The 15,063-nt window shown below is 45.1% G+C and overlaps 1 protein-coding gene across 8 annotated transcripts in view; it reads right to left on the minus strand.

Moving 5' to 3' along the window:
• WDR31 (WD repeat domain 31) overlaps positions 1 to 15,063 on the minus strand; it is a 42,483-nt gene that overhangs the window by 13,008 nt on the left and 14,412 nt on the right. For 4 of the 8 annotated variants that reach the window (XM_059889527.1, XM_024996339.2, XM_024996337.2 and 1 more), the window contains 7 exons: positions 14,678 to 14,822; positions 14,470 to 14,570; positions 13,264 to 13,331; positions 12,169 to 12,310; positions 10,599 to 10,761; positions 6,028 to 6,107; positions 84 to 612 (listed from right to left, as the gene is read on the minus strand). In XM_059889527.1, coding sequence (XP_059745510.1) covers positions 505 to 612; positions 6,028 to 6,107; positions 10,599 to 10,761; positions 12,169 to 12,310; positions 13,264 to 13,331; positions 14,470 to 14,570; positions 14,678 to 14,822 — 807 coding nt within the window. In that variant the 3' untranslated portion in view covers positions 84 to 504. Of the gene's footprint in view, positions 1 to 83; positions 613 to 2,824; positions 6,108 to 10,598; positions 10,762 to 12,168; positions 12,311 to 13,263; positions 13,332 to 14,469; positions 14,571 to 14,677; positions 14,823 to 15,063 lie in introns of those variants that run through there. The other 4 variants (XM_005210568.5, XM_005210566.5, XM_010808290.4 and 1 more) reach the window with 3 other exon arrangements.

Genomic DNA, 15,063 nt, shown 5'->3' on the forward strand with positions numbered 1-15,063 from the left:
TGGTATCTCCTAAAGCTGATCATGTAAGATACACTGTGGCTCAGAAAGGCCTCCCCTGCTTATACAGTGAACACAAATGCAGGCAGATTTCATCACATGACTTATTAATAGAATGTTCATAGCAGCACTATTTATAAGCATCCCAAACTAGAAACTTCCCATATGCCCATCAGTAGTTAAGTGGATAAATTATAATATTGTCACACAATACAAGACTATCCAACAATATGAATCTATCTTACAAACATGTTGAAACAAAGGAACTTGGCTCAAGATTAGAACACAAACTGTTTCACTTAGCTCTACTGCTACATAACAAACTGTTCCCAAACTTAGCGTCTTTAAACAACTGGTTGTTCTTCATGATTGAGTGGCTAGTTGTCCAGTTTCTCTTCTGATGTCATCAGTGGCTGCATTCGGCTGTGGGTCTGGCAGGGCTGGAAGGTCCAAGGAGACCTTGTTCGTCTGTGTAGTGGTTCTGGCTTCTTTTCCACAGGGCCTCAGTTACCTCTCCAGTGTGGAGGCCTCGGAGCAACAAGAGGGTTCCAAGAGGGTAAAAGTGAAGCTGCAAGCTCTAAGGCTGAACCTCAGACTTGCATAGCATTTGTTCCTCTGCATTCCGTCGGTCAGCCAAGTCAAAGGCCATTGTAGATACAAGGAAAAAACAGACCATCGATAGACTACCATTGATAATGATAATAGATTACCATTATTGCCAAATTCAGAATAGTATTGCCAAATTCAGACTTAAATTGAAGAAGGTAGGGAAAACCACTAGACCATTCAAGTATGACCTAAATCAAATCCCTTTTGATTATACAGAAGTGACAAATAGATTCAAGGGATTAGATCAAATGGACAGAGTGCCTGAAGAACTACGGACGGAGGTTCGTGACATTGTACGGAGGCAGGGATCAAGACCATCCTCGAGGAAAAGAAATGAAAAAGGCAAATGGTTGTCTGAGGAGGCCTTACAAATAGCTATGAAAAGAAGAGAAGTGAAAGGCAAAGGAGAAAAGGAAAGATATACCCATTTGAATGAAGAGTTCCAAAGAATATCAAGGAGAGACAAGAAAGCCTTCCTTAGATCAGTGCAAAGAAATAGAGGAAAACAACAGAATGGGAAAGACTAGAGATCTCCTCAAGAAAATCAGAGATACCAAGGGAACTTTTCATGCAAAGATGGGCACAATAAAGGATAGAAATAGTATGGACCTAACAGAAGCAGAAGATATTAAGAAGAGGTAGCAAGAATACACAGAAGAACTATACAAAAAAGATCTTCATGCCTCAAATAACCATGATGGAATGATCACTGGACTAGAGTCAGACATCCTGCAATGCAAAGTCAAGTGGAGGTAATGGAATTCCAGTTATTTCAAATCCTAAAAGATGATGCTGTGAAAGTGCTGCACTCAATATGCCAGCAAATTTGGAAAACTCAGCAGTGGCCACAGGACTGGAAAAGGTCAGTTTTCATTCCAATCCCAAAGAAAGGCAATGCCAAAGAATGCTCAAACTACCACATAATTGCACTCATCTCAAGCACTAGTAAAGTAATGCTCAAAATTCTCCAAGCCAGGCTTCAACAGTATGTGAACCATGAACTTCCAGATGTTCAAGCTGGATTTAGAAAAGGCAGAGGAACCAGAGATCAAATTGCCAACATCTGCTGGATCATAAGAAAAGCAAGAGAGTTCCAGAAAAACATGTACTTCTGCTTTATTGACTATGCCAAAGCCTTTAAGTGTGTGGATCACAACAAACTGGAAAATTCTTAAAGAGATGGGAATACCACACCACCTGACCTGCCTCCTGAGAAATCTGTATGCAGGTCAGGAAGCAACAGTTAGAACTGGACATGGAACAACAGATTAGTTCCAAATAGGGAAAGGAGTACGTCAAGGCTGTATACTGTCATCCTGTTTATTTAACTTATATGCAGAGTACATCATGAGAAATGCTGGGCTGAATGAAGCACAAGCTGGAATCAAGATTGCCGGGAGAAATATCAATAACCTCAGATACACAGATGACATAACACTTAGGGAAGAAAGCAAAGAATTAAAGAGCCTCTTGATGAAAGTGAAAGAGGAGAATGAAAAAGTTGGCTTAAAACTCAACATTCAGAAAACGAAGATCATGGCATCTGGTCCCATCACTTCATGGAAAATAGATGGGGAAACAGTAGAAACAGTGACAGACTTTAGTTTTTGGGCTCCAAAATCACTGCAGATTGTGACTGCAGCCATGAAATTAAAAGACGCTTGCTCCTTGGAAGAAGTTATGACCAATTTAGACAGCATATTAAAAAGCAGAGACGTTACTTTGCCAACAAAGGTCCATCTAGTCAAAGCTATGGTTTTTCCAGTAGTCATTTATGGATTTGAGAGTTGGACTATAAAGAAAGCTGAGAGCAGAAAAATTGATGCTTTTGGACTGCAGTGTTGGAAAAGATTCTTGAGAGTCTCTTGGAGAGCAAGGAGATCCAATCAGTCCATCCTAAAGGAAATAATTCCTAAATATTCATTGGAAGGACTGATGCTGAAGCTGAAACTGCAGTGCTTTGGCCACCTGATGTGAAGAACTGACTCATCTGAAAAGGCCCTGATGCTGGGAAAGACTGAAGGCCAGAAGGGAAGGGGAGTTCTATAGTCCCCTATTCTTGAGTTCTATACTTGCAATCCCTGTGTCAAAACAAAGGTCCTTATAGACTGAAAACAATCTCAATACCAATGTTGAAAACACACATCTGAAGGCACATTTCTGCTGCTGTCCTGAAAGATCAGATATTATTTCTGTTTCGGTGACTGAACACTCAGAATTCTTCAGGAACCTTCTTTAATAATCATTGTTCAGGAAGTCAGTGATAATCAGGACTTGTTAGATACTGTGAGGATACCAAAGATGTTCACTGCATCACAATACTTGCAGGTAGAAATGCTGCTATTTTAAAGAAAACACCCTTTTCCAGGTTATTTTTAACCTTTTAGAAAAAATAAAGGTCCTCATAAGATAGTTTAAGCCACCAAAAAAAACCAAATATTTTAAAAAGGTCATAAATAATCACTATGCATTTTCCTTAAATATTAATATATAAATATTTTCAACTTATATAAGTAAATATATGAATTTTAAAAAATTTGCAATATAATTAGCCAGATTCCAAGGGCTTAAATACTTTTATAGAAAAAGGCTGGACTTTTCTGGCAGTCCAGTGGTTAAGACTCCACAGTTCAACTGCAGGGGCATGGGTTTGATCCCTGGTGAGGGAACTAAGATCCCGAATGCCATGTGTGCTGCACGGCCAAAAAAGAAAAAAAAAAGTCAACTGTCTTTGGAAGGTTCCCTTATGTGATTTTAGAGGAATAGACTCTAAAATGAGATGTTCCATGAACAAATGAATGCATTAGGGCATATAAGACTGAAATATCCTATAAAAACGTGCATTTATGAATCTGTTTTCTACTTAAAATGCACAGATGAGGAATTTTTACATCAAGCAGGTGTAGAGGGAAATGATTTAATTGGTAATAGAACTGGGCTTGTCAGAGCCCTTTAATTTTCTCACACGCTGCTACTGCTGCTGCTAAGTCGCTTCAGTCGTGTCCGACTCTGTGCGACCCCACAGACTGCAGCCTACCAGGGTTCTCCATCCATGGGATTTTCCAGGCAAGAGTACTGGAGTGCGTGCCATTGCCTTCTCCGAATTTTCTCACATACATTCCCTCCAATCCGTCTTCCCTGAGACCCCCTCCCAACCCACTCCCTTAGATCCTGTCTTCTTCCTGAAAAAAAGGCTCAGTTGTAGCACTACTAGTTAAGACTCGCTAGGACTTTCCCCGGAGAAGGCAATGGCACCCACTCCAGTACTCTTGCCTGGAGAATCCCAGGAACGGGGGAGCCTGGTGGGCTGCCATCTATGGGGTCGCACAGAGTGGGACACGGCTGAAGCGACTTAGCAGCAGCAGCAGCTGCAGGACTTTCCCGGAGACACCTGTCTACTACTCCCAGGCCCCTTGTCAGGAGGATCTCCTTGGAGCCAAAAAGTTGATAACTGGTCTAGAAAAGATACAAACAATGTCACGGTCTAAGAATTTCTAAAGTGGACTTTGTGACATCATGCAGAGGCTAAGGGGTGAGGCAAAGGGCTCCTCCCCACGTGTGTAACCTCGGGCAGAGGACTGCATGTCCCCAGGCCTCAGTTTTCTCATCTGTGACAGGGGACTAGCAGAACCACAGTGGGAATATGTGTGTTCAGCCATATGGTGCTCAGTGAGGCCTCTTCCTCTCTCACCATGTCCTTCTAGGGCTCAAAAATCTGTAACTTAAGGGATCACAGGGAAGCTGAACAATGACTGAAGGGTTAGAAATCATCATCTAAGGAGAATGGGTGAAGGAGTGGTGAATGTGTCACATGGGAAGGACAGCATTTAGTCTGGGCAAAGAGGGCAGTGAGGAGCTGGGGCTGCCAACTGTAAGCATCCAGCAGCTTGCTTGGCATTTAACATGGTCCAATTCTCAGAACAGCCCTGTGACGAAAGTAGGGTTATGAGCTCCATCTTCTAAGTGAGGAAATTGAGGTTTTTTAACTTTCCCAAGATCATCCAGTTGAATGGGGAAATGGAGAGTCCAACATGGTTCTGATGCTTTGCATCAGCTTAAGATGCTCCTCTCCGGTGGTGGAGACAGCATGGAGGAGCTGGCCCCAAAGAGGAGCAAGAGGGGGACATGGAAGATGGCTGTCAGGGACAGGTATCAGGGTCAGGCAGGGGCCAGAGAGGACTCTTTGGGACTCATCAGCAAGGGACTTTCTAGGCCTCAGCTGCCTTATGTGTGGGCTTGCCTGGAGGCAGGAGTGAGTCTACTTTCCCTGGAGGAAAGCAGGCTTGTGAGCACCAGGCTCGGGACCGATCTCCTGGGGACCACCCAGACAGATGGGAGCACTCCGCTCCTCTTCACCGAGGGGGGCTCAGTGGCTGGCACGGTTGAGTCCATCTTTCTACTTCTTTCTACGTGTTCCATTGTCATGGCAGGCACTCCCTTTGCCTCACTCTGGCCATCTCCCAGGAAGGGTTATATAAAACTAAGTACAGATACTAAAATACACAAATGAAATTCTTCTTAGCCTTAATCTCTCGGTTCCCGTGTCCATGGAATGGGTCTGATGATCCGTCCGACTCCGGGCAGGCAGGGTGGCTGTCAGCCTCTTTGCCCGCCATTGCAGGCTTCCTGTTCATGCAGCACTTACCCGGGTGGCTTTTGCTTCCTGGCCCTAACTTTGACTCTTCACACTGGGAAGGGGCTGTGATTAGAGCTTAATCTCATGTCTGCAATCAATTTCTTCCATGGAGCTGCACTAACCTTTCCCATCTAGATAATTGTGAGGCAACCACAACAGTTTCTCTCTCCGCTACACTTTTTTCTTTTGTGGAGGCATGGAAAAGGTCAATTCAGTAGACTCAGACCTGTGTTCTGACTCTCACAGACAGAGGCCTATCACTCTTATACCCACAGGTCATCATTCTGAGCTATAAACCTTTTTCTTTTTTTAAGAGAGATACACATTCCATGAACATAATGCAGTCCATCTCAGAAGGTAAGATGGCCTTGGGAGAAACACTCCACAGATAAAAGAGTGTGGGCCATCTCAAAAGGCGAGAGGCTCATAAACTCACTTTTCTTAAAGAGTAGTCCCCAACGCTCACTAAAAATTGTACTTGGATTTAATTTGAATTGAGAACCACATTTGAGTCCTTATTTCTAATCTCTGCACCTGATTTTGACTTAAACTGACTTCTAACACTGACATATCTTCCAAGGGAACCTAAGCCAAGAGCATCAGCTCCACATCACCCTCCCCTCAGGAGGACATGGAAAAACACAAAGTCACACTGAGAAAGAAGAGGCCACAGTTTGCTCTTGTCCACTGAAGGTCTCTTGGCCTCAGAATGCTGCCACTTCCCGCAGTTCCAGCCCTTGGCTGCGGTCCACCCTGAGTAAGTGAATTCCTCTGCTGAAACTCACACACAATAAGGAGACGGAGTCGGCCACCGCCAGGGAAGTCAAAGGTCCTGATCCATCCAGAGACAAGGTGAAAAGGCAGGCTGGGGAGGAAGGGGGAACCGGCATGTTAGACCAAGGGCGCCATATCATGGAAGGCGGCGTCTTTGTAAGAAACCTACAGAGATGAAGCGCGTGCTATGTATACGCGTCTAACCCAGGTAAGAGAGGCACCCAGTGCCTCAGAGGAGCTTTCAGTGGGGAAGTCAAGCCCAGGTTGTCAGCACAGGATGTATTCCACCTGAAGTACACTGGACAACTGGGGCCTCGCTGCAAGGCCGTGTTAGAACGCTGCCCTCGGGCGCTTGCCCAGAGAACAAAGCGCAGAGCAAAAGGTAAGGATACTAATCTTCAGCTGCGGCGCCCCAGGGACTCGCTTTGTCCTTTCAGGACAAAGGCTGACAGGGCACCTGCGGGGCAGTTTGGGGCTGCTGACCCACTCTCCTCCGTCAGCATCTTGCAGGCTGCTCTTCTAAGAGCACAAGTGCACGCCTGGCGGGCAGAGCAGCGCTTTCACACCTGGTCCTCCCTGGTCTCGGTTTCCATCCCTGAATCTACAACAGCTGCTCCTCCAACACGCCCAGGTCAGGGTACCTGACTGCACTCACTGTGGAAGCCGCTAGACATGACCCCACACGTCTGAGGGGGGCGACCCTATCCTCCCCTGCTAGGAGGTGAGTTTCTGGGAGATGACTGTCGAAGGGATTTGGCTTGAGGGTCTCTAAATGAACACTAGCCCTGTGTCTGCCAGAAGCCAGTGTCTAGGGCAGAATAGTATGGAGACAGTGGGGTGCTGGTAAACTGGCTTTTTGGAAAGAAAAAAAACAAACCTTCATTCACAGCATTTGCCAATTTTTGTGATGTTAAATACTCCTGCCATGACCATATTAAATATTCCTGAATATTTAACAGTCAGCGAGTAGAAGCTGGCTCCGGCACACCAGCACATCGAGGAAACTGTGGCGAGCTAGCTCCCCAAAGCGTGTCTTTCTCTGGTGCTTTGCGTGACCTTACTACGATCCCAAACCTCAGCTGCAGAGTCAAGAGAGGCCAGAGTCTTTCTGAGACTATCCTTACCCCATATGTCGCCCCCACCAAACTGAGGCTCTCGTTTTAGCCCTTGAAAATGAATCTTAAAGCGGCAATTCTTGTTCTCTTTTCCAGACATTTTTAGCATCACAACTTAAAACATGATGAGGAACTTCAGGTAGAAAGAATGAAGGAACCAAACATATTTGAGCTTTTAGGAAGGTGTCTATACATGATACCAGGGGTTACGTGGTGACAGCTTCTAGCCAGTTGGACAGGGAGTCTGATCTCGATGTCATCTCTTAACCACTATGGTGGTGGACAGTGGCAGGACATGGGTGACTCTGTATATGCTGAGCAATGGAAGAAAGAGTTTTAAAGAAACCTGTAGGACATCATGTATCTTTGAGAAGCAGAAGGGAATGGCAAACCACTTCAGTATTCTTGCCTTGAGAACCCCATGAACAGTATGAAAAGGCAAAATGATAGTATACTGAAAGAGGAACTCCCCAGCTTGGTAGGTGCCCAATATGCTACTAGAGATCAGTGGGGAAATAACTCCAGAAGAATGAAGGCATGGAGCCAAAGCAAAAACAATACCCAGTTGTGGATGGAACTGGTGATAGAAGCAAAGTCCGATGCTGCAAAGAGCAATATTGCATAGGAACCTAGAATGTCAGGTCCATGAATCAAGGCAAATTGGAAGTGGTCAAACAGGAGATGGCAAGAGGGAACGTCGACATTCTAGGAATCAGCGAACTAAAATGCACTGGAATGGGTGAATTTAACTCAGATGACCATTATATCTACTACTGTGGGCAGGAATCCCTTAGAAGAAATGGAGTAGCCATCATGGTCAACAAGAGAGTCCAAAATGCAGTATTTGGATGCAATCTCAAAAATGATAGAATGATCTCCGTTCGTTTCCAAGGCAAACCATTCAATATCACAGTAATCCAAGTCTATGCTCCAACCAGTAACGCTGAAGAAGCTGAAGTTGAATGGTTCTATGATGACCTACAAGATCTTTTAGAACTAACACCCAAAAAAGATGTCCTTTTCATTATAGGGGATTGGAACGCAAAAGTAGGAAGTCAAGAAACACCTGGGGTAACAGGCAAATTTGGCCTTGGAATACGGAATGAAGCAGGGCAAAGGCTAATAGTGTTTTGCCAAGAGAATGGTCATAGCAAACATCCTCTTCCAACAACACAACAGAAGACTCTACACATGGACATCACCAGATGGTCAACACGGAAATCAGATTGATTATATTCTTTGCAGCCAAAGATGGAGAAGCTCTATACAGTCAGCAAAAACAAGACCAGGAGCTGACTGTGGCTCAGATCATGAACTCCTTGTTGCCAAATTCAGACTTAAATTGAAGAAAGTAGGGAAAACCACTAGACCATTCAGGTATGACCTAAATCAAATCCCTTAGGATTATACAGTGGAAGTGAGAAATAGATTTAAGGGACTAGATCTGATAGATAGAGTGCCTGATGAACTATGGACTGAGGTTCGTGACACTGTAGAGGAGACAGGGATCAAGACCATCCCCATGGAAAAGAAATGCAAAAAAGCAAAACGGCTGTCTGGGGAGGCCTTACAAATAGCTGTGAAAAGAAGAGACGTGAAAAGCAAAGGAGAAAAGGAAAGATATAAGCATCTGAACGCAGAGTTCCAGAGAATAGCAAGGAGAGATAAGAAAGCCTTCTTCAGCCATCAATGCAAAGCAATAGAGGAAAACAACAGAATGGGAAAGACTAGCGATCTCCTCAAGAAAATTAGAGATACCAAGGGAACATTTCATGCAAGATGGGCTCGATAAAGGACAGAAATGTATGGACCTAACAGAAGCAGAAGATATTAAGAACAGATGGCAAGAATACACAGAAGAACTGTACAAAAAAGATCTTCATGACCCAGATAATCATGATGGTGTGATTACTCACCTACAGCCAGACATCCTGGAATGTGAAGTCAAGTGGGCCTTAGAAAGCATCACTATGGACAAAGCTAGTGGAGTTGATGGAATTCCAGTTGAGCTATTTCAAATCCTGAAAGATGATGCTGTGAAAGTGCTGCACTCATTATGCCAGCAAATTTGGAAAACTCAGCAGTGGCCACAGGACTGGAAAAGGTCAGTTTTCATTCCAATCCCAAAGAAAGGCAATGCCGAAGAATGCTCAAACTACCGCACAATTGCACTCATCTCACATGTTAGTAAAGTAATGCTCAAAATTCTCCAAGCCAGGCTTCAGCAATACATGAACCGTGAACTTCCAGATGTTCAAGCTGGTTTTAGAAAAGGCAGAGGAACCAAAGATAACATTGCCAACATCCTCTGGATCATCGAAAAAGCAAGAGAGTTCCAGAAAAACATCAATTTCTGCTTTATTGACCATGCCAAAGCCTTTGACTATGTGGATCACAATAAACTGTGGAAAATTCTGAAAGAGATGGGAATACCAGACCACCTGACCTGCCTCTTGAGAAACCTATATGCAGGTCAGGAAGCAACAGTTAGAACTGGACATGGAACAACAGACTGGTTCCAAATAGGAAAAGGAGTACATCAAGGCTGTATATTGTCACCCTGTTTATTTAACTTACATGCAGAGTACATCATGAGAAATGCTGGGCTGGAAGAAGCACAAGCTGGAATCAAGATTGCAGGGAGAAATATCAATAACTTCAGACATGCAGATGACACCACCCTTATGGCAGAAAGTGAAGACGAACTAAAAAGCCTCTTGATGAAAGTGAAAAAGGAGAGTGAAAAAGTTGGCTTAAAGCTCAACATTCAGAAAACTAAGATCATGGCAACCAGTCCCATCACTTCATGGCAGATAGATGGGAAAACAGTGGAAACAGTGTCAGACTTTATTTTTGGGGGCTCCAAAATCACTGCAGATGGTGACTACAGCCATGAAATTAAAAGATGCTTACTCCTTGGAAGGAAAGTTATGACCAACCAATACGATAGCATATTCAAAAGCAGAGACATTACTTCACCAACAAAGGTCCATCTAGTCAAGGCTATGGTTTTCCAGTGGTCATGTATGGATGTGAGAGTTGGACTGTGAAGAAAGCTGAGCACTGAAGAATTGATGCTTTTGAACTGTGGTGTTGGAGAAGACTCTTGAGAGTCCCTTGGACTGCAAGGAGATCCAACCCGTCCATTTTAAAAGAGATCAGTCCTGGGTGTTCATTGGAAGGACTGATGCTAAAGCTGAAACTCCAATACTTTGGCTACCTCATGTGAAGAGTTGACTCATTGGAGAAGACTCCGATGCTGGGAGGGATTGGGGGCAGGAGGAGAAGGGGACGACAGAGGATGAGATGGCTGGATGGCATCACCGACTCGACGGACATGAGTTTGAGTGAACTCCAGGAGTTGGTGATGGACAGGGAGGCCTGGCTTGCTGCAATTCATGGGGTCGCAAAGAGTCGGACACGACTGAGTGACTGAACTGAACTGAACTGAGAGGCAGGCTCCTTACCTCCAGTGTCTTGATTCCAGATCTTCACCTTGCAGTCATGTGATGAGGTAGCAATTGCAGGCATCGAGGCTAAAGCTCTGGGTAGAAAGATACAGGACGCAACAGTCTGGAAATGTCCCCTGTACTCACAGATTCTGCTCCGTGTCTGCCTCAGGTCCCACAGCTGCAAAGTAATGACAGGGGCTAGCTTGCATACATATTTCCCAGCTTCAGACATGCTTCATTCTCCAGTATCCTCTCCACAGCCTCTCATGATGCCCCTACTCCCTCAACCTACCTCCTCACAGACACCCTTATCTTCATCCCTCCCATCCATCCATCCCTCAGGCAGTGACTATGTGTCAAACAAGCTAGGTTAAAGATGGTTTAACCAGAGGTTGTTGCCTTTTTCATTATCATCATGGCAGCACAGTGGGAGGACAGAAGGGGGTGGCCTATTTTCTACGACAGGTCGAGTGGCCTTATACCAGCCTCCTGGCATCTGTGGGTCCCATGGAGACCCCACCGTTAGGAACAGCTTCTCATAAGTATATACAGGTTCAGACCTTCTGATTTAATACCAAGACACTGACTCTTGGTATAGGAAGACTAGATTCTATAACAAGGGAGACGACAGTTCTGCCAGTCCACTCCTGTTGATACTAATCACACTACACTTAAGAGAATAATGTTCACAAACAAGAGCATATGGAATTGTGTCCAAAAAAATAATGAAATCTCTGGACACTGAGTCGCTGTCCAAGGAATAATTGTAGGAGCTGGAAATGCAAATGCTTAGCTTGGAGAAGAAATGCTACATCAGAAGCCTGGGATTCAACACTTTAACCTACCACTTATGAGAAGTGTGGTCTTGTACAAGAGATTTCAACTTGCCATGCCTCTATTTCCCCATCTGTAAAATGGGAATTATAATAATACTGAACTAGCGAGATTGCTTAAGGATTAAATGGGATGATGCACATGATAAGCTCAGCCCAGTGCCTTGCACATAATAAATGTCCAATAAAATGGGAGTTGTAGTTGTCCTGGATACTAGATACTAGTATCTAGTTTGGATACTAGATAAATCTTTTAACTAATATTTTACTGTGAGAAATCCAAGGTACTCTGGAGGAGCCAAGGCAATCTACCCTGAAATTAACTGCAAGGAAAGGTATAGGGGTTCAGGATGCAGTGGGCCCTTGACCAACACTAGAGCCCCAAACTTCCCAAAGAACTTGAATTCCTTTACTGTGACCACATGTGCAATGGGAACACACTTGATTCTTCAATCAGTTCATCCCTTTTCTAAATTCTACTGGGATCAGGGACATTAGCAGGTGGTTCTGTGTCTAACGCCTTCCTGTCTTGACTCCCATCACATTTCTCTTTTCTATGACTGATGCAGAGAGCTTAGGCAATGGAGTTTTCTTGAAAGAAGCATCCAGAATGCCAAGGATCGTGTATAGACTGCACTTGGAATAGGCCTGAGACTTTAGTAGAGCCTGCCTGTATAGCTCAGGACAGGCAGGAGGCGAGAGGAAGTCATTTCTCGTCAGCACCCCGACACCTGGACCCCACAGTTTCTCACCGTCGCTTCACAGCCTTCCCCTTCAAAGCCGCTGCTGCAGGAGACACACTTGTGCCCATCCTCACTGACCTCGCAGTACGTCTGGATGTGCTGCTGGGTGGGAAATGTATGAGCTACCTGCAGCCCCCGACTGTCCCACAGTCTGAAAGAAATTATGGCAGCGAATGAGTTTGCAGTAAATGTGCTGAAATGCACCTGTAATTGCCTGTGAACGCTGAAGTCTTGGCTCTTTGCGGGCTTTGGCAAGTCAGAACGGAACGCTGGGATTTACCTAAAAACAGCAACATGAACCAGATCAATCTCAGGGATGGTAAAGCTGTCAGGAAATAACCAAACTGAATGACATCTGAGTTCTTTCTATTTTGAGATCTAATTAATGGGAATTTAGACCACGCATCTTAATTGTTCAAGTTAATTTGTTAATTTGGTCCCTTGGGGTACTACTTTCAACAGACAAGAGAGAATATTTCTGTGCCTGTGATTTAATAAAAATTTTCAAAGATACATATCATGATGGAGAGAAGCAGGCATCATTCCAGAGTCAGACACAGAAGATTTATAGGACTTGGCCAACTGACCCATGGGGTCAACTGGGGACCGTTTTGTTTTACCTCTTGTCTCAATTTTACTTCTTTATCTTCTTCCCACCATTTTCTAAGAAGAATCTCTTGAGATCCAATGTTTCTGGTCATGCTTTCTAGTCTAAGAAGGATTTACTTCATTTGACTTCCCTGATGGTGATTCTGAGGGCTGGGTGATTGAGAACACCTGGAGCCCAGTAAGGGCCACTTTAAGGGGTGGGACAAGCAAGCAATGGACCCTGAGGTTAATGAACACGTTCCCACAGTCAGGGCTGGCAGAATCAGCTGCTTCTAAAAACCAGCCAGAACAAGCTGACCTCCTGCCATTTAACCTCTATCCAGGTGATCTGCGGGGCCAGATCAGAGAGACACCAGCACTGGCAAAGTGCAGAGGAGGGGAAGGCCCTGGACAAGGCACAGCAACGCGGAGAAGCAGAGCAGGAAGAGAGTCAGGTAAGCACGGGAGCCATAGACCTTCACCAGAAACACCTGCACTGCTGCTCAGTAAGCCCACCTGATGGTTTTATCCTCGGAGGTCTGGAGTATGTAATGTTCTCGGGGGACCCAGCACAAGTGAGTGACCTGGAAAAAGCAAAAGTTTCAAAACTTCTCCACACCATGCCATTTCTCCGCTGTAATTTCTGTAAATGTCACTAAAGAGCATCCCTGTCATCACTTCTCAAGGATGCTGAGCCTAGCACATCTGACTTAAGAGGGATTTTATGTGGTGCAGAGGCCCACCGGTCATGCTCAAGCTGCAGCTCCTACGTTATCAGCAGCAACGGAAGCACCTGGACCAGGCGTGAGCCTCGAAATGCATGCAGCACTCTCAGAGTGTCTGAAACCCAAACACCGCTGGCCGAGTGGCAGCTAAGGAGAGCGGCCTCTGCTTTCAAGTGGGACCGATGAAACACTAATTTGAGGCCTCTTCGGGTTCAGGAAGCGTGTCCCTGTTTCCCTTTATCCCTGCAGCCCCCTGCTGGATATGCGTGAAACAGTTTTCAAAACAACCCGAGGCAACACGGTTTTCACTTCTTCCAGCAGCCTACACAAATACGGAGGGCACAGGCGAGCACAGCTTGCCACTGGCAGTTGTCTTCAAAACTCGGAAAGATCACGTGACTAACGTCCGACAACCACTATAGGACACTGCCATGTCGGGTGATACAGTTCTCCCCATTTTATAAATGAAGACACCGAGACTTCTAGTAACTTTCTTGGGTTAATACAGCTAAAAAGTGATGTATCCATGCTTTAAACCCAGGTATGACTAAGCTCATAGGCAGTGGAGTTGACATCAGTCTGCTACCGGCAAACACTGGTCTTCATAAGCAAATCAAATTATACAAATAGCAAAAGGTCATGCTAATTTCTCTGCATAATGTTACATATACTGAACACATGATAAGCATAAACTGTGAGCTTCTGGAGGCCAGGAACCAAGCCCTGGGCCACTAACCCTGCTTCTGGCACAGTGCCTGGCCCACAGACGATATGGAATAACTATGTTTTGAAGGCATAAGTGAGGACACCATTTAAAACTCCAATATAAACTAGTGGAGTTGTTCTCTGGAGCAGAAGACCTTAGTTAGGGGCGAGCAGTAATTAGGACCCAAGACTCTAAGGCCTGGTCATGCAGTCTCCACGTCTCTCTCCTGGGCTCCTCCTCACCCCAGGCTCCCTTCTGTTGCCCTCCTCTGGACCAAGTTTGAGTTCGTACCAGGTTCCTGGAGACTGAAGCTCTCTCTGCACACTGTCCAGTCCCCACATCCCACAAGAGCAGGGTGTTGTCACGGGAGCCGGTACACAGTTGTGATGAATCTTAGGGAAAAATGGCAAGAACATGGTCCATGAAATGGACTTGGGACAGGGCTTTTCAGAAAAGTACCACAGTATTGGTGTTGGGAAGACGTTGGCTTTAACCTCACCTGGACTCACCGTCAGTCCAGTGACCACCATGGTGTGGCCAGAAAACTGCTGTCTCGGCTGTGAGGAGCTCTGTAAGTCCCACATCATGACCATCTTATCGCGAGAGGCACTGAAGAACTGGCTTGATTTGTAAATACACGCTATCTGCTCAAAAAAAAAAAAAAAAAGACAGCTCTAGTGTGCTTGTTTGGACGTTAAAAATGGAAAAAGCCTGGAGATAAAAGTGCTAGAGCCTGGTGTTCGCTCTCAGGCTGGTTCAGAATGCACTGTATCTGGCAGGTAAACAGAGTCTGTGCTCTGTGGCTGTCGCTGATACTGTCTCATTACGGTGGAGTTTGCTTCTCAATTTTTGGTTCATGTAGGTGGACTTCCGAGAGGGGAGTTA

The sequence above is a fragment of the Bos taurus genome, chromosome 8, assembly GCF_002263795.3.
Source record: "Bos taurus isolate L1 Dominette 01449 registration number 42190680 breed Hereford chromosome 8, ARS-UCD2.0, whole genome shotgun sequence".
Lineage (NCBI taxonomy): Eukaryota > Metazoa > Chordata > Mammalia > Artiodactyla > Bovidae > Bos > Bos taurus.